Raw genomic sequence first — 23,490 nt, 5'->3', positions numbered from 1 at the left:
CAAACCTCCATGATCCCTATACAGTACTGTATGATAAAGCATATTTACAAAGTTTACTCAATGTCAAAATTGTAAGTAAATTACATCTTGTAAATATATCATACAGATGATCTCTTGTACTTACTCATTATAGACTACCAGTACTGTTGCTCCATAATAGAAAGGGCAGGGTGGAGCTGTTGTAGTACTGCCAAGAGTTCATAATATTTAAAGGGTATATACTCCCATAACTATTTGCTTACTTGCGTCATTACTAACCCATACAGGTCACATCCTAGACATCAAGTAGGTGTGGGTATTGAATTTGGAACTTTCTTGATGTTGATTTTGAAAACTATTGCTACTACTGTTTAGTGTTTTAAAAATTAACCAATTTAAGCATGTCTGTTGCTCGCTTATAGTTCTTTCACACATCATAATTTTTTTCCAATTTTCCAAGAAGGCAAAAATTAATTGGTCTACTACAACTAACTGTAGTTAGTCTATCTTAGCTTGTTAGCTACAATGGCTTGGAGTGAAACCCGGATACCATAGGCTTACCATTTCTAAATACAATGAAGTGATCTATGTATGAGAATAAACCTTATTTTATTAAAGAAACTGTGTGGCTAATACAAAAGTAACCGCATAATTAACTCTGGAACAAAATGTACTGTTGGCTTCAAGCAAAAGCTAAAATTGTTCCAGTTGGAAACCTTTAACAACTTTGGAAGCTGAAGGAAGGTGAAGATAGATATAAATACATTATATATGCTTTTAAAATATGCTTGTGAGCATGATCTATTTCATGCAACCAGAAGTTCCACAACAGCCAATTATACACATCACACATGTATATATATACAAGCCTTCCTAGTATGTGTGATTGTTCTATTAGGATGTCAATATGGTTGACTGTTCTGTTAGATTATTTATAACTGTGCATAGGTATTATTTTTCAATATTGGAATTACACTTAATGCTATTAGCAATCTATAGCTATTATGCCCTCAAGTTAAACATAATCTAATGCATGTAAATGTGCAGCAGCAGCAGTACAACTATACCAAAGTACATAAACCTCATACACTACATCACAGCAAAAAAAATATGGTTTGTAATACAATATTACTAAACAGTATTTCTCCATCAATAGTACACGATCAGCACTGTTGATAATACCAGGAAACAGGCATAGAGAAACGCTGCTCCAAAACAAGACCTGTAATACAGCCAATAACTCTGCCATAAAAATACACCACAACAAGACCTGCAATATCATTTAGTTTGGTATATAGTACAAATAGTACAGATCTAAAAGGTTTGTGTTTCCCAACCACAAAACCAGTTAATCTTATGGTGTCTGGGTATACGATTAGGCCAACTTGACAGGCTTCTGATGAGTTTCTATAACTTTTTGAGTTGACTGACTAGAGACAACTAGAGCTGAGCGATTGTGACATTTTGCTATTTTTGATAGTGGGATGCAACATATCACGATTATGATAACTATCACGATGTTATAACTTACATGCATCAGCGTTATGTATGTATAACTTTGTATGAATTATTTAATATGCGGTGAAATTGTGTACAACTGTTTGACACAATTAAGGCAGTTACAGTTTAATACAAACAGCATAATAAAATATAGTAGCTATCCTCAGAATTCAACGGTTCCTAACAGGTAAGCATAAACTACATAGTAATATTTATTCACACAATGAACTGTATCAGGCTTGTTTCCCGGATCATGTTCTTCCACAACAGTATGTGCCACCATTTTAAATTATTATGTCACAATATCACAATAATATTATTTATTACATATCAACATCACAGTGTTCAGAGACAATCACGATTAATCCCACAATTGATATATATATATAATCTCCCAGCCCTAGCTAGAGACAACCCTTAATTGAGTGTTTTATCCCAGCTAGGTGCACACAAGTAGATATACGCATGTGCAACATTCGAAATGAATGCCTTCAGAGAAGAGTAACTAATAATGATGAATGCTATGGGCTTAATGTTTTCATGGCTAGGCCCAACATTTGCCTGTTGGCACACTGCAAGAGGTGTAGTGCTATAGTATGTATGCATTGAGCTGGATCCTCAAAAACATTTAATAATGGATGCAATTACACACAATCGCTCATTTGTAGTACTGCTAAAAATACTTCAAAATCGTTCAATGCCTGATACAATATTTACAGTCAATCAAAATTTCCACCATACATTTCCTATGGAAAGCCATAAATGCAGTATCCATTACAACCCTTTCCTGAACTTGTAATGGAGCCAAACCACACATGTCTGTTGTTGACACTTTTGCTGTCATCACTAATCATCTGGTTGGCTGAAATGCAAATGCTCTTGAGAAAAAATCCACTTTCATTTTTTAAAGCTATTTTTCAGGATCTAGCTCAACTTGTACATACTGGGCAGTATTGGACATTTATTGTCATGGATGCTATCATCAGTTTCCTTGTGTTCATTAATCACATTAAGGAAGTGTATTTCAAACAGACCACAACATAATAATACACAAAATAAAATTTCCAAGGCAAAGCCTCAACTTGAGGCTGCTCTTCATTTATGCACACATACAAGAGAGACACACCCTTTTCAACTCAAAGGGATTACAGTACCTAATCCTTTGCTTTCCAAAATTCTCTCCAACATTATCAGCCTACACATTTTTGTACACCCTCAAAAGCTTACCAAGCAGCATTGTCGTATCCATCTGTCACATTGTCTTCTCTTAATGAAAATGCTCTACCATTAGGACCTGGACCTGGACAAGCAACATTAACATTTATTTGTGCTTTCTTGTCAATGTGAATGTCCTCAAACAATGCCACAGCTTGTATCTTGCAGATAATTTCCAGTATCAGCAGTATTACAACTCCCCACAGGCTGATAACAAAATGTAACATGGAGCCATACAAAATGATCACAGTTTTCAGCTCCATGGTTATGCTATACAGTAAATAAATATTGTAACACATGACATGATACATATAATCCCACCCCTAAAGGTGACTAGATATTGCACAATTCTTTTCAAGAAAATGTGTAGTCCACGAGCCACGTGATTAATGCATGGACATTGAGAGCACAAGGTTTCCTCAATTTTTAACATACTAATATGCCATTTTTGTATGAATGAGTTGATGTGCTACTTCTAAACACCATGCACCCATGCAGTTAATAAAATTTTATACATGGTTGATTAATGAATCAACCATGTATAAAATTTAGCTCATACAAATGCTATGCTATTATATAGTTAGTCAATGAGAAGTTTGGTTTGAAATTTGATGTGTTTTATAATTCATGAATAATTTTGTAATTCATTAATTATATTACTATGTACCGCTAAGGAAGTGCAGCTCAAACACACCACTTTAAGAATGGTGTTTTAATGCAAATTCTCTAGACAAAACCTTGAGGTTTCATTGACGTAAGTACTGGATACATCCTCCTTCACCTCAAAGCAATTTATGAGTATAAAGCATGTTACTCGCATGGGTGCAGAGACAAATAAATGTACAAACAGACACACGCACACATTTTTCTGAAAACAATTTCAGGAAACCAGGTGTGTGCACACCTGGTTTTAAAATCCTGTATGGGAAATACTGCTAAAATATGTAGTTGAACTGCTGAAAGCCAACTATTCTATGAGAGGCGATCAAATTATATCTGAGGAGAGTCAGGGCTGCAAAAAATCGTCAACTGAGCTCTCCAAAATGATTTCATTAAACTGAAACTATAAGGAAAAACGAGTGTGATAGATGAATTTGAATCTCTTCTTCTTGATAAGTACATGTTATCTCACCATATATTGCTCAAACATCCTGTCATTAATACCAATTGCTTAAAGTTGAAATTTGATACCTTTTTATGTAATCATAAAATTTTATCAATGCTTTTGAAAGAAAATAACTTAAACATGCAGTGAGTGTTTTCAGTTTTAGCTGCAAAATTGATGCTTGAGTTAAATGCTTCCTTTTGCTATTATTTTTTAAGCATCTGTTAACTTAAACAGGGTTATGTAACAGCATCTGGAGACTGTACGCCCAGATCCCTTCTACCAGATATTATATATACTTGATCGAAGTTGAAACTCAACATATATCTGTATATGGGACCACTGCTTATGTCACTTCTATATAACTACTTGTATGAATTGTATTTGAGAGTGCATATCGGTATATAGCTAAATAAGTACAGCTTTTAATAAATTCCAAACTTCCAAAGAAGAGATGCTCTAGAATAACCACACAGGGTAGACTTAAAACTGGGAAGTAGATGAAAAAATGGACCTTTTGTGTGGTGTGGTGAACATTTATATCAGGATGTGTAAATTCACATGCTGAAGCTGGAGGCATGCCCCCCCCCCCCCCCCCCCCCAGGAAAAGTTTGAAAAATAAAGAATTTAGTGACATTTCAGTCACTAAATATAACAAAAAATTTAGGTTGGACTTTTGCTAGCTACTAGTTGGATTTTTATTCTAACATTGTGGACTTTTATTGAAATTGTGGAATTTTTTTTCCAAGAGGGGGGTTCGAACCCCCAGAACCGACTATAGGCCTGCAACATGCCCACCTACAGTATCAATGAATTAAAAAAATTCTATTAAAAATGATTTTTTCAGAGTGAGAAACTGCGATGAAAAGAAAATTAAGAGCACTTACATTATAGATTGATATTGCTGGCTGCAATTGCTTTTAGCACCAATTTAAGTTTAATCTGACAGCTTTAGGAAGTTGCACCCCCAGATCCCCCTTGAAATTCTCATACTGTAGTAACCCTCTGTATGACAGCTAGTACTACTGATAACTCTTTTACTTACAATACATAATAGCTGTGCTTATTTAAAAAGTTATTACCAACTTCACAAAGGTCCTATGGGGGCATGCGCCCAAATCCTCTGGATCAAGCATGCTCCATGTGGGGATTGTACTATATACACTTTACTAACTATATAGTGTGTCATTTTTCTTAGCCCCTACTACAAATGTGCCTGTTAGCACCACCTCCTTCTCCTTCCACATTTTTATAATTCCAAACAACTTTAAGCTCAAACTGCAGGACTAAAGTTAGTGAGTTTATCACTCAAGGGAGAAGCGGCACACATCACCTTCCTTTACTCCGAAACCAACAAAATATCACTCCAGCACCTATATGCATAACAAGAACCTCTAAAATAATATTATCATGTTGCTGATGCTGAGGCAATTAATGTATAGCTTTGTAAACATTTCATAGCCTGTGTATAGGCTTAATCATAAAACTCAATAGTGAAACACTACTAAAAGGTGAATTATTAATTGTGGATTTGCTCCTGCAGGGGCATGCATCCTTGTTAAGAGATTCTCCAACAAATTTCCGGAAAATTGTGAGTTACAGCAGCAGTGCAATTTTTGGTTACAAACAGCTACACAACTGTCAAAATTCCCCCAGAAATAATATTAGCCATGATAGCTAGTCTAATTTGTATAGCTAGTTTAATTTATATAACTCACACATATCAAAGGCAAAATTTTCTGTGTAGTGATAGTAATGGCCACTTCCAACAGCACAGTTTTACATATTTTCTCTAGCTTGTTTTCAGGTGAAATAATATGCATGCATGCACACATGAACACACGCAAACTATCATTTTGACCTTAACTTCAAAAGAAAGTGTCTTTTTAAAATTCCCCAGCTACATCACTTGAGCATGCACGATAAACAGAAACACCCTATAGAAAAGTTATTTCGATAGTTGAAGTTTCCTCAAGTTTATGAAAAGTTGTAACTGCAATTTAATTAGCTAGAGTATGTAGTGCAGTTGCTTAGCAACTGCTGTTAAAGTATGGTTGCTATGGCCCAAAATGGTTATTACCTTAGAAATGGTCTCCATGGCAATGGTTGCTAAGGATACTGTGTTGGTGGTTTCCTAGCTATGGTTGCTATGGGCTATTTTGATTTGATCCTCTATTTAAGCCATAGCAACCAGACCCTAGCTTGGCAACCAAAGTACAAGTATGGTATGGGTAGCAGTGAAATTTGGGATAAATACCACTCTTTAGCATTGAAATGTAAGTTTCACTCAGCTTCGCCTCATGAAATTTTACTCATTTTCAATGCAACACCAGTGGTATTTATCCCAATTTCATTGCAACACTTGTGGTATTTATCCCAAATTTCACTGCTACCCATACTATTACTAGTACTTATTTCTACAGACATAAAAAAATTCTGAAATTGATGATGATATTCATCAAAGTGCATGCCTAGCTTCAGCAAACATTTGCAACACATTTGAGGAAACAAAGAGACAGAGCTAGGTATGCTGGACTCATTTTCGGTTTGAGCAAGGAATGGATCAGAGGTCAGATTGGAGATTTTGTGCATCTGTAGAAGGCAAAGACTGGTCACCAGCGAACAGAGAGACATCAGAATAGAGGCTATGCTAGCACCCAGCAAAAGAGAAAACTTGGCCTTCAACAGTGTCACGGTAATCTAGATAGGTGGTGAGTTCTTCCTGCCTGTCGTCTTTTGTGTAGCTGATGCTCTCATTGACTCCCATCTGTCTGTCCACCATTTATTTGTATTTGTAATTGAAGGGGTCAGTGGAAAAGGGGGACATGTGCCATTTTAGATTTTCTAAAAATTAGAATGGCTCATTTTAACCATGTGAATAATGTTGTCACTAAGTAAACAACAGAATTTAAAAGTTTATTATGGCAGTCTCAAATTCAATTATGTCACATAATTGTGTTTAATACCCACCATGTGGTCACCTAAATTTTCAAATGGCACTTGTCCCCTTTTGCTGCTGGCCCCTTCAATTAACTAACTGTTAAAACCTTGAAAGACATGTCCATTGATTTTATCATTTAACTAACTGTTAAAACCTTGAAAGACATGTCCATTGATTTTATCATTTACAGCCATGACGCTGATGGACACGTGCATGCATACAAGAGATTGGGTATAGATTAGTTATTAATTTTTGTCTAAAAGACAAGGGCTACACAAAAGGCAAAACCTGCAAACATGTTCCTCTTAGCTAGCTACATACATGTACCTGGACATAAGTACAAATACAGAGTCAGTTAAACAGAAAATGGGGGAAAGCCAACCAAATAAGGCGGAACTGATTTCGTAGATAATATAATTACTATGGTTGTTTGCGTAGGATTAATCATTAATTTTATGATTAGGAATGGCGCCTTGGGTTCACCACACAATCATAATTATGTTACAAAAAGTTTTTTTTTTTAAATTAAGTCTAAGTAGGGATCTGACATGCATATAGAAAAAAAAAAGCTGTGAAACGGCAAGAGAGTGGTTGTCTAGCTAGCTATACACCTGCAGATATACCAGTAGCTAGCTAGCTATATAATTATGGCTGTAGACTGAGATTAAATGTCAATATTAATTATACCTGCAGGCATAGGCATCCACTCCACTTTCACTACTTTTATTTCTGATCCCAAATCGAACTTAACTATTAGCTAAGATTTTTCTGTGTAGCTAGCTACTACTACGTAGCTACGTGCAAAAATATTATTCATTATAATGATTAGCTTATCTACATTTACAGCGACACTCACAATCACTGGATTACCTTGTATACACAAAACCTCTCTCTGAGTCTACACCAGTAAAGCAATTAAGGCAAAAATATTGGGTCTCCGAAAACTTCTTGTATACTGTCCGTAGTTTCACAGCCTCCTGAAAAACATAACTGACTCCATGATGGCCACCAGAAACAAGACAAACAATGTGGAACAAGGTAAGAATGATGAAATAAATTATGCAATCTCAATAATTATAATGATCTTAAATTGCCTGCATGAATGTTAACGTTCTCATGTAAAATAGTCTATAACCTGCATGAATAATGCAGAATACCCCAGTGGACTTGATCCCCAGCAACATGCAGTCTAGGCACACACCAAAGGAGCCACAACAGCCAGGATCTGAGATCTCTGCATTCAACCTGTACTTAAACATTGACTTCTCGCCAGCAAACGGTTTTATTCTGTGAATGCTATCCCATGCACTTTAGGAGCAAAATATCTGACATGTATAGCTATAATTATATAGGTATTTAATCAAGAGAGTACACAATAAAAAAGTATAATAATGTGCTTGCATGCTTTCATAACTAAATGGTATCTATAAGAACCTCATATCACTACATGCTAATGCAAGATTCTTCACTTAATTGTATGGCTCATATACCTCTATATAAGCCTGGCTTCAATGGGCCAACACAGAGTTCACTTGCTGAAAGGGGTCCCCAAATAAGTTTAAGCACAATAATGCTTGGGATATAAGATTGAGGAGGCATTTAGCTATTGGCACAATGATATACTTGCTGTGAGATGAGATTCACATACTCTATAGCAGTCACGTGTGCATACTCTAATAGAACAGTCCTGGAATAATTCTTTACTCCATTACCTTATCTTTCCTATCTAATGGAACTGCATTTTTACTGACTCAAATTCTTATATATCATGATTATGAAAGTCAACCCAATATCTCAATTATAAGACCACTTATAACTGAATATTGCATGGCCTGTGACAGTGATGTTACGTCATCATTTGCTTCAACATATACAACAAAGAGATACACCTAATGATGCTAAAACACTGACAGTCTTCTCAGCAATGAAAGAAATAGCTCTCACTTCAATCTTGTTGTTGGACCTTTATAGCTTTTTTTAATACTTGAAACCATCCAAACTTGCTTTAAATTGCTAAATGCAAAATTAATAGTATGCTGCTTAAATTATAAATAAGTCACTTCGTAAATGGTATATATTAAGGAGAGCAAAATTTCATGCAGCTGATGCAGAATTGGCAGGCCTTAGTAGTGCAATGTAAGTTCAGAACATAAAAGTACCTTTTGTGGATTATTTGTTGTATACATATGATTCACTTTCTTTGTAGTGACATAGTTAGAGTTTTTTCCATTAACAGCTATAGTATTAAGTGGAAACAGGAAGCAGCTATGCAGTAGTGAAAGCCACCTCAGATGGCAAAACTTTCAAGGGGTCTGATGCTAAATGACAGTGTAGCTGAAAAGTCACTACGTGTGTAGTACATACACAGATTACACACACACACACTGCAAGCCCTTACAGCCATGGTGAGATGTACATAACCAAGAGTACTATATAGTACTCTAATTTATAAGTAAGTGCAAAGCCAGCAATCACATTACAAACCAATGTGGTAGCATTAAAGGTATTATATTCTCATCATACAAAGGGCTAGTTTTCATACTCATGATGTATTGATGGGTGTGTTAAAGGGAAATATTTATTCCCTACAGAAAATGTGAATGGTAGCCACATTTGAGCAGTGCCATAATCAATTTTACAATTGTGAACTTTAACGTCATTATTGAGCATTGAGTATATAGTGATCAAGGTTGCCTCATTGATTTTTTGAAGTAAGGTAATAAACACTGCAGCATTTAACCAAGTAAATATGATATTTCTAAATCCACATGGCCATAAATATATTTCTGCATGTATTGTAAGAAAATGACACACTGTATGATATATTGTAAAACCCTATAAACTATGTTACAGTAATTGTTTGTGTTAAATAGCAGTAACTAGCTCATCAACATCCTCGTCATCTTCATCAGCAATGGCAGCAGCTAACAGACCAGCTTCATCTTCTTCACTAAAGTCAGTCTCTGACATGTCAGCAAACATCTCCATACGAATTTCCTATTCAATTAAGCACCAATAATCACATAGACACTAATTACACACTTCTCTTCAATTATAACTATAATTTAGGCTTGTAAGAAAGTGCTACAATCATGTACCTACTAAACTGTTGCATAATTGTACCTCATATGTACACGTTACTGCAATAGGTGTTATGTGGCTCAGTATCTATATAGTACATACCTGTGATTCATACAGAGGGTTATCCCTTTGTAGTGTCTGTTTAGAATGGCTAGGTCTATGTTCAGATAACAAAGTTAATGTACCAAATGATTAAGATCATAACACTAACCGCATGTTCTCCTTGACTGGCTGGCTCCAGTCAGAATAGGGTTGTACCATAATTGGCTGGTTCTGTGTAATTGGTTGCTCCCTGTGACAAATATAATAGCTCTACTCGAATGTATTGGTAATGCCACCACTATACCTCATATTACCACATAGTAGATTTTATAGTGGGGGAAGGAGGCTTAACATTTAAACATTTAGAGTCATTTAGTAGTAAATTCATGGATACATTGGCATCATACAATCCAGCCAATGCCATGCATGCATAATTTGCTTCGTTTCATCTTTGGGACCGGAAAATGACCTCAGGTTTATGCCATGTAACATTCATGCATGTGTCAAATTATAAGAGCTAGAGATAATGATGACTCTCAATCTAAATTTGTGTCACTATTGTTTCTGTTTGCCTGAAATTTCTAAAAATAAGCGGTTCTATACACTAACCACAACACAAAATAATATTGGTCAATATAAGAGCTCACCCAACCATCTCAAAGTTTTCTGTAGTAGTAGTAACTTTATGTCGTTCCTCTGTAGTGTCACCAGGTCCATAAAAGATGTCCGCCATGTACCTCTCTCTCTTGAGGTGTGTACCACTGTTACAGTAATGGTCAATTATTGATGGTACATTGTTGTGCTTATTGTATTCTTACACGTATCGTTGTCTATAAGACAGGCACAACATCAATACTCCTCCCAGTGCAATGATGGCTGCCAGTACAATAAGTACAAGTTGTAAAGAGTCAAGGTCTTCCTGTGAGGCTACCAACAGCTCTTGTATAGGCTATATATAGGCACATTACAGCTGACAAAAATATCATTATTAGTATTATCCTGCTTGCCTTTGCTGAGTCCACTTTGCAGTCATTAACCAGAACATCTTCTAACCGGTCAATATTGTGTACTAACACACTATACAACACCCACCTCAGTTAGTATTACTGCTTTATGCTATTATATTTACCTTATAACTACCTCTCCCTCTACAATTTTATTAGTGTTCCTATCCACTGCATGAAACACCAAATCGGTACTGAAAAGTACACAAATACTTCAGTATACTAATCTTTAAGGTGTCCGTTTCTTACTAGCTATCGTTTCTGTCCAAACGTACTCCTGTAATACTATTTCTCACAAAATGCGGCCCTATTTCTTCTACTCTAATAAGATAGCTAGTAATGTTTTCTAGAGTCCTGAAGTAATAAGAGTTTAGTATATTAAGCACCAACAACCAATGCTGACTGACATTAAGATAACATCTTCTTGTGGCCGGAGATCAGTTACAACACACTGAAAAGTTATCACAACTCTTTGCAGGTCATCCAGCACAGCCACCTTAACATTGTCCAGTGAAATTTGTAGACCAAATCAATGAGACTTACTATGATCAGTGCTTGGGCACTTCTATATCCGTTTTCTCCATTCTGATCTCTAGCTTCTACTGTAAACTGAAATTGTTTGCCAGCATCATCAAGAAATGATGCAGCAGTCACAATAACTCCAGAGCTCCTCTCAATATTAAAACGTGAGCTATCATCACTTGAACCAGTCCGTACTATATCATAAACTACAGGTCCAAATGAATTGTCTGGATCACTTGCTGCTACTGCCAGAACATTTTGTCCTATCTCAGTTGTTGTAGTAATAGCTATGATATGATGGTAGAGAACTATGTCCCACACACACTATCTAGCTCACCTCCATTATACTCTGACTCATTGAACATTGGTGAGTTATCATTAATGTCTGTTACCGTCACTAGTAATTCTTTAGTGTTAGTGAGTTTACACACTACAGCCGGACATGAATAAGTCTATCACATTACTGAACACTATTACACACCACAACACTCACCACATTGTTCTACACATTCAGTTATTGTAACAAAACTACCTCCACAGCCAGGAATACAAGCACGATCAGTAGTAAAATAGTAAGAATTAGGCTCAGTACAATTGTTAGTGATAGTGACAGGTGAACAGCCTAACAATAATAATTATACACGCTACATACAATAGTAACACAATACTCACTATCAGAAGTGTCAGTACACTCAACACCAGATCTGGTGTTAGTGATTGTTATGTTAAGAACAAATGATTCATCACTCTCACGATCCAGTGGCATGATGGCAGATAATTCACCAGTGATAGGGTCCAAAGAGAAGTGGTTAGTAGCTATAGATTAAGAATAGTATGGTAATACTGCACTGTGCCCCTACCGGTTACTACAGCAATTTGATCTGTAGTTTGTACAGTTAACAGATGTATAAACTATAGCAGCTTGGCAGTTTTGATTCTACTATTTACAGGCAAGGAATTGTGCTGCATATATACCAATCACACACACACGCACACACGTACATATGCATGCACACATACACATAAACACACACCATTAAAGGTTGACTGGCCAGTAGCAGATACCAACTGTACTATACTATCAGTATTAATATCATCGTGATCATCATCCACAATATTCAGTGTAGTAATTGAAGCATTTATCCCTTCCTGTACACTTGCACTAAAACACATTATATTTTAAGTGCTACTTCCCAGATGTCATTACACCACTCACTCTACGTTATTAAATGTTGGAGCATTGTCATTCTCATCTATCACATCAACAATTACACTAGTATTGCCTGTCAGTGATCCATCAGACACTTGGAACATTAACTGTAACAATATAATTATATCCACCAGTATCATAACACAGATATTGGCTGGTGTACATATGTACTTTCCTAGATATTAGCTAACAGATCTACCACTTACAGTGTAGCTGTTTCTCTGTTCATAGTCCAAAGTTCCAGTTAAGAACAGCTGACCATTATTCTGGTCCAAACTAAATGGACTATTAGCTATTCTGGTCAGCAGAGAGAATGAGAAGACAACATCAGGACTCTACAGTGAGACATGTAAACCATGGCTGGTCATTGATTATTATTCTTTAAAACTGATGATCAACCTGATTATAATGTGAGCTGATCATTGATTATGTTACAAGCGATCAACTATAGTGATCAACAAAATTGTGAAAAACTTACACAATCATCATCATCAGCAAATAAAAGCAACACTGGTGTATCTTGTGGGTGACTATACTCTAGTACATTTACTCTATCAGGAGTGGGTGTTACAAATGATGGTTCAAACTCATTCACGTCATCCACTGTTATCACTACAGTCACACTACCACTTAGCGGAGGATCAGCTTGTGTGTTAGTAGCCACCACTGTCAAGTTGTAGACACTACAGTTCATATCCTCCTTGTCCTGATGGAAACACGAGCATATCAACATCTCAACCACTACATATTGTTCTTACTAATGGGACAATGTTCCTTATCACACCACTGTCAGCATCAATCATGAAGGTAGCAGGAAGAGGTTGATCTGAGTGTAGCACAGTCTAACAACAGTGTCAGTACTTACTCTGTACATACCAGAGAAACTGTACTGAATAGCATTATTAGGATGAGTCCTGTCCTGATCAGTAGCTGACACAGTCACTATACCTGTGCCAATATCACTCAACAAGTTCTCCAATACTGAACCAGTAAACATCTCCTAATACACATGTTAACAACATCATTTGTCAACTCAACCCGCCACACATACCACTACAAACTCAGGAGCATGATCATTGATATCTTGTACCTCTACGTTTAGAGTACATACAGTTGCTCTACGTTCAGATATTCTACTTGACTGATCTTCAGCTCTAACAATAAGCTATAGGACAATCAGCCAGTATTTGAATACAATATGTGGTAATGACTAACATTGTAAATGGCCTGAATTTCATGGTCTAGAGTTCCATTTAGAAATATTTCTCCACTGGTTGTGTTAATGGTAAATTTTCCCTGTCCATCAAGGAGAGAGTACACTACTCTACTGTTATCACCATCATCAGTATCAGTAGCTGACACTTGCCACACAAGAGTTTCATTAGTGTGCTACAATGTGATCAATATAATAATTTTATGATAGTGTCTACCTAATTATCTACCAACCTCTTGAACTATCACTGGTACTGAACATGATGCGTCAGAGAAAATAGGAGAGTTATCATTGACGTCTTCCACAGTAACAATCAGTTGAGTCATGTTACTCCTGGTACCATCACTAGCAGTGATCGTGAGGTTGTACCTGATGGATGATATGGTCATGATGTAGTACGGACTTTGCTATATAGTGTGTGATTATCACTTACTCATCAACTGTCTCACGATCTAGTGGTTGTTGTAATGTTACCACTCCAGTAGATTGTGATATTGTGAACACTACAAAAAGCAACTAATAATATAGTACCTATATACACAACCACTGACCATTGTCAGGATCGCTGATGGAGTAGGTGACAACAGAAGTCACATCATCGTCATTGGCAGTTATTGTAGTAACAGTTGCTGATACTGGTACACTCTCACTGATGCTAACACGATAGGGCAGCACGAGAGTGTCAAATTGTGGATTGTTGTCGTTAACATCGTCTAACTCCACCTCCACCTGTACATACAGTAACAACACCAGTTAATAACCACCTTAAGTAGGTCACCTGAACAGAAGAGTTAAGGGATGGCATTCCATGGTCTGCTGCAGTGATCACTAAATTATAAAATGATATGTCCTCTCTATCTAATACAGCATTAGTAGTGAGGTGGCCAGTAGTACTATTAATGGTGAAGTGTCTATTTCCTCCACTAACACTGTATTCTAGTAAGCTATTGCTACCACTATCACAGTCAGTAGCTGTAAACTGCATCACCAATGTTCCTGTAGCATTATAATAGTGACCAATGCATACATTAACCTCATATACCCACCATTATCCTGTTCTTCATCTAGACGTAATTCAACAACCGAAGTCAGGATACCAAAGTCAGGTACACAATCGTTGATATCAGCAACAGTGACGATGACAGTATGAGTGAGATTATGTGATGGTCTTCCTCTATCTGTTACGATTACTGTCAAACTATAATTGTTGACACCCTCATCATAATCGAGCTCATTCCTATTCTGTAATTCTCCCAGAAAAGCTAATGCAGATGATAGTTACATAAATAGTTGCTTCCACGTAACTTACGATCAACACCAAACACTGGAGTACTAGAAGCAGGAGACTCAATGATGGAGTACATCAAGGCACCATTAACACCATCATCATCATCATCCACATCAAATGTGATAAACTAATGATCAAGATAAAGACAAGAATAGCTCAGTACATTGCTCACTGAAGTGTAGGTGGGATGGTTCTCAGGAATAATGACAGTACTAGTGGTGTTACCCACTGATACACTGTCAGCCTGTAGTGTTTCCACTATAATATCCTGTAGTTCAGGAGAGTTATCATTCTCATCCAGTACAGTAATTGTGACTACAGTACTGTTACTACGTGGCTGAGGGTAGCCCATATCAGACACCTGTCCAGTATCATAACAACGGATACATAACAATAGTAGTGATCAACATACATTGATGGTTAACGTATAAGATGGGAACTCCTCTCGATCAAGGGATTCAATAGCAATCAACAACCCATCACGGGGATCAATGACAAAATTACCACGATCACCTGTAATATTATCAAGGGACCTTACTAGACACCAATTACTTACCTGCTACAATACTATACACTAATTGTGCATTGGTACCACTGTCTAGGTCAGTAGCAGTGATAGGACCAACAGTATAGTTCACATTATTATTCTCCATTACATCAAAAGTATAGATGGTTCTATCAAACTGAGGTGAGTGGTCATTGGCATCAATCACTCTCACAAAAACCTAACACACATACCCTGTAATAATAGCTATAATATACTGATGACTAACCAGAGCAAATGTATGAGCCTCTTCATTAGCTGCCCGTACACTTATAGAGTATGATTCACTATCCTCTCTGTTCAGTGTCATTGTAGTAGTAATGATACCCTGTATACAACACTCAGTAAAATTACTGGTTACAGTTTAATGTACTACCAACCAATGTTTCATCAATCATAAAGCCTTCTGAAGGGAAGTCAATAGAATAACGGATGTTTGAAGTAGCAGCACTGGATGCAGACACATTAACGACATGTTGTCCAGGTTCTCTATCCTCAAACACTGATACGTTATATAGTGGCTGACTAAACACAGGAATTAGTCCAGTCTCCCCAACTATTGTCACTGTTACTATACTACTACCACTCATAGGTGGAATACCCTGGTCTACTGCAGTCACTACCAAGTCTATACTGCTATTAATCATACTAGCATCGATTGCTTGATTGAGTATTATACTGCCAGTTAACGGGTCAACTCTAAATAGTCCATCATGTTCATTAACAGAAAGAGAGTATTGTAATTCAGCATTACTACCAATATCATCATCATTAGCTATAAACACTGCCACTACACTGTTCACTAACTGTGACTGTCTAATTGTCAGTGCCACATTGGGCAGATCAAATTGTGGTATATTATCATTAACATCCAAAAGGGTGACTGACACTGTGACATTATTGCATTGCTGCTGAATCCCGTTATCACAAGCTGTCACTGTAAACTGCTCCACAGGGGATACTTCACGATCAAGCCCACCACTACTTGATGTAGGATTAGTAAACAGTTGGAAGGTGGTTGGGTTAATGGCAAACTTGTCAGTAGATAACGTGAGGTTCAATCTGCTATTGCTCCCAATATCATCATCAGTCACACCAATTGTGGTAACGTATAGATCTGGGTTAGTATTTCCTGCTGCTGTCTCATTGACACTGGCCAAGTATTGAGTAGCATTAAAACGTGGAGCATTATCATTGAGGTCATTTATGAACACTACCACTGATACACTGCCTGAATTAAAAGGTGACCTTCTGTCCGTAGCAACCACTGTCAAAGTGTATTCCCTGCTGTCTTCAGCATCTAAATCTGCTATTGCTGACAGCTCTCCAGTAACATTGTCCATTGCAAACAAATTAGTATTACCTACCATAGAATGTTAGTAAGATACTAGGACTACCATCCACCTACCTGCACTGATGGCATAAGATACTCCTCCACCATTAGCTTCATCAGTATCCGGATCATCAGCACTTACTGTTAACAAATACAATGAACCATTCACTGCAGTCTCGTTCACTGAATGTTGATATTGTGGTACAGAGAACATTGGAGCATTATCATTGATGTCTACCACACTGATAACTACTACAGCAGTACTAGTCAGAGATCGACTACCCCCATCTCTAGCACGAACCTAAACAATTTATTTACTCACACAGCGAGCATATTCTATACACAAACTGTACCCTTAAACGATATTGTGAGTTCTCTTCATAATCCAAATTGTTGTGCCCTGCTACTGACACTGTTATTCTTGCAATGTTGTCATCCTGGTCAGTTTGAAGCTGAAAATATTCACTGCCCACATCATTACCAAGGAGGTCATACAAAATTCGACTATTAAATGTATCTGGATCATCTGCATCATTAGCTTTTATTGGTGGATTCTAAAACAAATATGATACAATAGATAGTAAGCTGGTATTATTCCATAACATACTATAGTCACTGCTACACTGGGGAGACTGCCCTCCATAATTGTACCATTATATTGTGTGGCTGTGAACTCAGGATGGTTGTCATTGACATCTAGCACAGTGATAGTCACTTCAGCAAGATCCTAATAGCAGTGTTAACAATAGTGATATTACTATACTGTTGTTAGCTTACTGGATCATTAACACCATCTCTGACTTCTACTGTAAAACTGTAACTTGCTGTGATCTCTCGGTCCAATGTACTATTTACAATGATTTGTCCATTCTGTTATATAAATCAATAGCACTATACTGATCATATACTCTACAGCCACTAACCAACAGTATTGAGAAGGGTACAGTAGTATCAGTTGCAAACCTATACATCAACTCATTATCATCCATATCATTGGCAGACAAAGTAGCAACAAGGTCATTTATAGGAACATCTATGTAATAATAAATTCACAACTGTATGAGAAATATTAACAGCCCACTGACCTTCAGCCACTGTGAAGCTGTATCGATCCATGGGGAAACTTGGAGCATTGTCATTATCATCTAGTACTAACACATTAACCACCTGGTAGTACATGTATATATACTAACAGCTACTTGTTGTTAATATATTACCATAGTGGAGGACATTGAAGGATTACCCCTATCCCGAGCCTGTACAGTGACATCATACATATCAGCTGTCTCACGATCTAGTATATTATTGACTACAATGTTCACCGTGCCAGTTGAACCAGTTGGTTCTACTCTGAATGGCACTATGAAAAAGAGAGAGTGTTAGACCATCTGGATAAGGTGAATAACTAACCAATGGGATTGTTGGGTGCAATATTAGTAATGGTAATAATGACATCAGCATTGGAGCCCTCATCAATATCAGTGGCAGTCAAATTAAACACTACTGTGCCTTGTTGAGCTCCTTCACTGACAGTGGGTGATGACACAAGAGGGGAGAACTGAGGTGAATTATCATTAATATCCACTACATCAATTATGACCTGTGTGTTGTGTAATGATGACATGTAGTGATCATGTGATGTGTTACCGCATATGTGGCTTGGTTAGGAGTACCATCATCTGGTGTGTCTTGAAGGGTAACAGTCAAAGTGTAACTGGTAACATTTTCCCTATCCAAGGTATTGGTGAGTACAAGTTCACCCTAGAAAACAGTAGTCTTTATAATAGGTGAGCATGCACAGTCTAAACAACTAACAGTAGTAAAGTTGAGTGAGAACAACCCAGCAAAGTCTTGATCAAGTGAATAGGTGACCAAACTATATCCATTAGCTGGCAGGTCAGCATCACTGGCTACTAATGTTAACAGTGGTCCAGTGGTGACATTTTCTTGTATAGGAAATGGTCCAGGAGTGGTCAAGTCTGGAGCATTGTCATTGATATCCATCAGAGTGATAAGAACAGTAGTAGTGTTCTATTGTACAAGTGGTTGATAGAATAGTACAGTGTATATGCTATAGTACTTACAGTGTGAGGTGAAGAACTCCTGTCTGATGCAAGGATGGTTAGGTTAATGATTGGATGACGCTCCCGATCAGTGGGAACAGCAGTAGTAAAGATTGTTCCCTTACAGCCATCCTCAGTATTAATAATGAAGTAGCCATCATTGTCACCTGCAGAGACTCATAATATGTATACTATATAGTAACTTAAACTAAATTAGTTACCATCAATGATATCAAAGAAGATGTCACCATTATCACCCTCATCCTGGTCACTGGCCATTACTGTCACTACTTTAATGCCTCCACCAATAGCCTACAAACAGATAATTCATAAAGATACCCTCACAAGAACTACACGTGTAGTTATTCACCTCAGTAATGTTGGCAGTGTAGTAAGGCTGGCTAAACACTGGATAATGATCATTGCTATCCAACACAATAATAGTCACAACAATAGTACTGTTCAACATGGGATTATCCACATCATATGCCACGATAGTAACTGAATAACTAGAGGCCACCTCACGATCTAGTGACCCATTCAATAATAATTGTCCCATTGTATCAATATTGAACAATGATGATGTGTTTGTTGGCAGTATAGTATAGCCAGTGTTACTGTTGGCAGCAGAGTCATCATCAACTGTACTGAATGTGTGAATCAGAGTGCTAATATTACTGTTCTCTGCTACTGACACTTGTAAACCATCTCGGTCCAGAAATCTTGGACCATTATCATTAACATCCAGCAGGTTAATTGTCACCTGTGACAATACATTAACATCAACAAACTGCATGCAGCAATATGTATGTAATAGTAGTAGTAGTAGTTACCGTGGTTAGAGCAGTATTTGTCATTGGGGTATCGACTGCTGCTACAGTGAATATGTATGTGCGACCATCAGTCTCATAATCCAGCATCTGAGCCATTGTGATTGTACCATTTACCGGGTTAACAGAAAACTGGGCAATGTTGGTAGCTAGGAAGTATCGAGGAATTGCACTGGGACTTGCCAACAACTATGAGTACACACAATAGATGACATCATGTAATATGATGTTTTAACATACCGTTAACACTTGGTTACCAATGTTCAAGTTCTCTGGTATGCTAGTAACATGCGGCTCATTAACAAACAACAGATCACCCACATTGAGATCCATCACATTAATAGTTACAGTAGTATTGCCATCGAGAGAAGGATCACCATTATCTTCAGCTGTCACCAGTAGGGAATAAGTCATGTTAATATTAAACAATCCAGTAACAGTCAGTAAGCCAGTCAACATATCAATACTAAACCCATCCTCTGCAGGTGAAATACTATATAATAAATCTCCATTGCTGGAGGAATCTTTGTCTGTAGCAGTTACCGACAGAAGTGGTTGATTGGAATAGTTCCCTGCAGCTAGCGTAGTATTGTAGTTCTGACTGAACACCGGAGCATTATCATTAATGTCAGTTAGTGATACAACTACCATTACTGTATTTGTCCTATTATCACCGTCAGTTGCCATTACAGAGAAATTGTAATGTTTTCTCCGTGTGTCATAGTCAAACAATTGTGCAGATTGATTAGTGAACAACATTCCATCACCATCTATTATGAAAGGAGCATCCAGTACTGTTAGTGACACTGGTCCACCATCAGCATCACTAACAAACACTTGTCCAACTAAAGTACCATCGGCAGAATGTTCCTCCATTGAAAATGTGTACAAGGAACGATTGAAAGTTGGATCATTGTCATTTTCATTGATCAGTTCTACAAAGATTGTTATATTAGCTGTACGAGGATTCAATGCCCTGTCAGCAGCTTCAATAACTAGTTCATACAATGGGGTAGTCTCATAATCCAGTGGCCCAGTAACTATAATCCGATTGTCAACTAGTTCAAACTTGTCAATGAATTGGAACATTGCAGTAAGCACCACTTCACCATTGAGACCAGAGTCAGCATCAATAGCGCTAATATTTACTGGCAGAATCGTACCATTGGCAGTGCTCTCTGGTATACTAACATTACCGCAGCAGCCAGGGGTGAATTGTGGAGTATTATCATTAACATCAACTATTGTTATACTACACTCAGATGAAGTGTCATTTAAAGAATCTGATACAGTTAGGGAGAAGTTGTACTGCCGATCTCCTTCATCATAGTCCAGTATTATATTAGCAATGACGTCTCCTGTATCAGTAATGTTGAATGTGCCACTGTCATCTTCAATCATATAAGACAACACATCATCATCATCTTCATCTGTAGCCATCACCTATAATACATCTCATTTACAACTTGAACATGTACGTTTAGATACTTTGCCTATCAGTATATATACTTCCCTCATCCTTTGTTTAGAGATATTGTGTACATATACAAATTACCTGTTCTCATGTTATTACACTGTTGTACTTAAAACCTCACCACTGCTTTACTACTTTACTACTGCTATTATTGGCATGACTAAAGTTTGGCAAATTCGTTACCAAACTTTATTTGCCAATTAGTGACAAGATATATTGTTTACATGGTAAATTTGCCAACTTTTTAATCCACAAATTGTTTGACATAATGCTGATTTGTCATTCTTAATTCTCACCAAACCTTATCAGTACTCTCCTTATTACACAAACAGTACATAATGGTTAGAATTCATCTTCATATCAACTCACAGTGAACAGGACACTGCCAATGACATCAGTCTCTCTGACTGAATTATTAGAACAAGACATAATGACCGGAAGATTGTCATTGACATCATCAACAATAATTGTGAGTGTGGTATTTGACCTTAAATCTATTGAAGACACTTACATTATTGTTACTCTAATTGTGATATACCAAACCTTGTGTTTCAGATGCTGTTACAGTAAGAACAAATTGACTGGTCATCTCACGATCAATAATACCATCAGCAATTACGTGACCAGACAATTGGTTAATGGAGAATAGTGATGATGGATTATCCAAACTATACATTACTGTGGTATTACCACCAGTCTCAATATCTTCTGCTAGAATACCCTACAGTGACAAGTTACAGTGGTACACTGTACCCAGTATAGCTCACAGTATAAATGACTTGTTGTTGATAACTACCCTCTAAGACATGCACCTCATATCCTTCCGACTGGTTGAACACTGGAGGGGCTTCATTGATGTCAACAATATCCACAATGAGCGTGGCACATTTAGACAGGCCTCCTCCATCACTAGCATTAACTACTATAGTATACTGGCTGATGACTTCACGATTTAGTTCAGTGATCACCAACAGCCTTAATGACTGACCAACAAGGCTGATGGCAACTATAACATCACATATTATATATAATATACCATCACCATAGTCACTTACAGTTGTTGGTAGAGTCAGCAGTTACTGAAACACTACCAAACAGTCCATCATCAGCATCTGTCACATTAACACCAGTATCCACCAGAGTGCGTTGGCTGGTATCCTATTATCCAATGGAATTCAAAGGATAACACAAGTGTATGGGACAAGTATACCTCTAATATCTGTACTATAAAGTTGTCATCATTATCTTGACGGTTACCAGCAAACATAGGAGCATTATCATTCACATCAGTTAACATCACCAACAACGACACAGTGCTACAACAATGCACAATGGTGTTACCATTTCATTAAACATTGTACCACTTACTCTTCAAATTCATTTCCATTACGCTCACAATCTGGAGTATCAATAACATTTACTAATAATGCAATGGTGGAAGATACACCATCATAGTCTAATTCTGATGACACTATAACTTCTCCAGTACTATTGTCTATGCTAATTTCAGGAGGGGGTGGGGCTGATCCATCCTGCAAAACAATGGTGACATCACCATTAGCCCCACCCACCACTCACCTGATTTAGTAATCTATAACAAGTGAAGTTATTTGGTTCAACATCTTCATCAGTGGCAGTAACTGCTAGAATGGTAGTACCCATTTGAGTATCTTCAGCTATACTGACACTGTATAATCCTACATATATGGACCAATGGTTCAGATGTGCTGATAACAATAGTACACTAACTCTGAGTAAACCGTGGTGGATTATCATTGACATCAATGACATTGACAGTAACTTGAGTACTAGTATTATGAGCTGGGTCCATAGCTATTACCTGTAGTTACACCATTACAAAACTACAAGCTATGTTTCTAGCTGGAAACTTACGTTAAATGTATATCTTGAACCTGTCTCTCGATCAAGTCTTTGATTGACAACAATGTCACCAGGATTGGTTTCACTAATTATAAATGGCACAACCACTGATTGTCCTATTGAATATGCCACTCTCCCATTGGCACCATGGTCAGGATCATGAGCTGACACTGCACCAACTACATATCCAATACTGACATTTTCTCGTACATTAAAACTGTAAGATTGACTGAACTGTGGGGGATTGTCATTCACATCCTATAGC

At 37.2% G+C, this 23,490-nt stretch overlaps 2 protein-coding genes across 2 annotated transcripts in view; both read right to left on the bottom strand.

Annotated features, from left to right (window-relative positions):
- Nucleotides 1–1,036: 1,036 nt before the first annotated feature.
- Nucleotides 1,037–7,744, bottom strand: LOC136260010 (uncharacterized). The gene is made up of 3 exons (XM_066053604.1): nucleotides 7,611–7,744; nucleotides 2,707–2,964; nucleotides 1,037–1,201 (listed from the first exon to the last, which is right to left on the bottom strand). Exons 2-3 carry the CDS (start codon nucleotides 2,955–2,957, stop codon nucleotides 1,129–1,131), a joined length of 324 nt encoding a protein of 107 aa, XP_065909676.1. The 5' UTR covers nucleotides 2,958–2,964; nucleotides 7,611–7,744; the 3' UTR covers nucleotides 1,037–1,128.
- A 1,751-nt stretch (nucleotides 7,745–9,495) lies between these two features.
- The window catches only part of LOC136262523 (protocadherin Fat 4-like), a 23,816-nt gene continuing 9,821 nt past the window's right edge, over nucleotides 9,496–23,490 (bottom strand). The window contains exons 22-77 of the mRNA XM_066056824.1: nucleotides 23,238–23,483; nucleotides 23,094–23,184; nucleotides 22,923–23,041; nucleotides 22,713–22,876; nucleotides 22,555–22,660; nucleotides 22,400–22,502; nucleotides 22,112–22,350; nucleotides 21,888–22,065; nucleotides 21,714–21,838; nucleotides 20,111–21,313; nucleotides 19,874–20,059; nucleotides 19,411–19,803; nucleotides 19,262–19,352; nucleotides 19,062–19,207; nucleotides 18,793–19,008; nucleotides 18,625–18,738; nucleotides 18,388–18,577; nucleotides 18,195–18,337; nucleotides 18,063–18,144; nucleotides 17,901–18,010; nucleotides 17,755–17,847; nucleotides 17,585–17,704; nucleotides 17,331–17,531; nucleotides 17,053–17,278; nucleotides 16,025–17,007; nucleotides 15,874–15,972; nucleotides 15,657–15,825; nucleotides 15,513–15,613; nucleotides 15,273–15,461; nucleotides 15,122–15,227; nucleotides 14,859–15,074; nucleotides 14,591–14,808; nucleotides 14,364–14,541; nucleotides 14,246–14,315; nucleotides 14,046–14,181; nucleotides 13,815–13,988; nucleotides 13,651–13,764; nucleotides 13,476–13,599; nucleotides 13,358–13,425; nucleotides 13,078–13,305; nucleotides 12,806–12,934; nucleotides 12,606–12,706; nucleotides 12,424–12,551; nucleotides 12,062–12,205; nucleotides 11,883–12,011; nucleotides 11,727–11,819; nucleotides 11,411–11,676; nucleotides 11,275–11,363; nucleotides 11,117–11,221; nucleotides 10,993–11,061; nucleotides 10,871–10,940; nucleotides 10,682–10,812; nucleotides 10,511–10,624; nucleotides 10,033–10,113; nucleotides 9,924–9,978; nucleotides 9,496–9,737 (exon numbers count right to left, since the gene is read on the bottom strand). Of these exons, the coding sequence (XP_065912896.1) occupies nucleotides 9,606–9,737; nucleotides 9,924–9,978; nucleotides 10,033–10,113; nucleotides 10,511–10,624; nucleotides 10,682–10,812; nucleotides 10,871–10,940; nucleotides 10,993–11,061; nucleotides 11,117–11,221; nucleotides 11,275–11,363; nucleotides 11,411–11,676; nucleotides 11,727–11,819; nucleotides 11,883–12,011; nucleotides 12,062–12,205; nucleotides 12,424–12,551; nucleotides 12,606–12,706; nucleotides 12,806–12,934; nucleotides 13,078–13,305; nucleotides 13,358–13,425; nucleotides 13,476–13,599; nucleotides 13,651–13,764; nucleotides 13,815–13,988; nucleotides 14,046–14,181; nucleotides 14,246–14,315; nucleotides 14,364–14,541; nucleotides 14,591–14,808; nucleotides 14,859–15,074; nucleotides 15,122–15,227; nucleotides 15,273–15,461; nucleotides 15,513–15,613; nucleotides 15,657–15,825; nucleotides 15,874–15,972; nucleotides 16,025–17,007; nucleotides 17,053–17,278; nucleotides 17,331–17,531; nucleotides 17,585–17,704; nucleotides 17,755–17,847; nucleotides 17,901–18,010; nucleotides 18,063–18,144; nucleotides 18,195–18,337; nucleotides 18,388–18,577; nucleotides 18,625–18,738; nucleotides 18,793–19,008; nucleotides 19,062–19,207; nucleotides 19,262–19,352; nucleotides 19,411–19,803; nucleotides 19,874–20,059; nucleotides 20,111–21,313; nucleotides 21,714–21,838; nucleotides 21,888–22,065; nucleotides 22,112–22,350; nucleotides 22,400–22,502; nucleotides 22,555–22,660; nucleotides 22,713–22,876; nucleotides 22,923–23,041; nucleotides 23,094–23,184; nucleotides 23,238–23,483 (9,894 nt within the window). The 3' untranslated portion in view covers nucleotides 9,496–9,605. The remainder of the gene's footprint in view (nucleotides 9,738–9,923; nucleotides 9,979–10,032; nucleotides 10,114–10,510; nucleotides 10,625–10,681; nucleotides 10,813–10,870; nucleotides 10,941–10,992; nucleotides 11,062–11,116; nucleotides 11,222–11,274; nucleotides 11,364–11,410; nucleotides 11,677–11,726; nucleotides 11,820–11,882; nucleotides 12,012–12,061; nucleotides 12,206–12,423; nucleotides 12,552–12,605; nucleotides 12,707–12,805; nucleotides 12,935–13,077; nucleotides 13,306–13,357; nucleotides 13,426–13,475; nucleotides 13,600–13,650; nucleotides 13,765–13,814; nucleotides 13,989–14,045; nucleotides 14,182–14,245; nucleotides 14,316–14,363; nucleotides 14,542–14,590; nucleotides 14,809–14,858; nucleotides 15,075–15,121; nucleotides 15,228–15,272; nucleotides 15,462–15,512; nucleotides 15,614–15,656; nucleotides 15,826–15,873; nucleotides 15,973–16,024; nucleotides 17,008–17,052; nucleotides 17,279–17,330; nucleotides 17,532–17,584; nucleotides 17,705–17,754; nucleotides 17,848–17,900; nucleotides 18,011–18,062; nucleotides 18,145–18,194; nucleotides 18,338–18,387; nucleotides 18,578–18,624; nucleotides 18,739–18,792; nucleotides 19,009–19,061; nucleotides 19,208–19,261; nucleotides 19,353–19,410; nucleotides 19,804–19,873; nucleotides 20,060–20,110; nucleotides 21,314–21,713; nucleotides 21,839–21,887; nucleotides 22,066–22,111; nucleotides 22,351–22,399; nucleotides 22,503–22,554; nucleotides 22,661–22,712; nucleotides 22,877–22,922; nucleotides 23,042–23,093; nucleotides 23,185–23,237; nucleotides 23,484–23,490) is intronic.

This window comes from Dysidea avara, chromosome 7 (genome assembly GCF_963678975.1).
Source record: "Dysidea avara chromosome 7, odDysAvar1.4, whole genome shotgun sequence".
NCBI lineage: Eukaryota > Metazoa > Porifera > Demospongiae > Dictyoceratida > Dysideidae > Dysidea > Dysidea avara.
The sequence above is the reverse complement of the archived record's forward strand: the minus strand, read 5'-3'. Positions and strand labels throughout refer to the sequence as shown.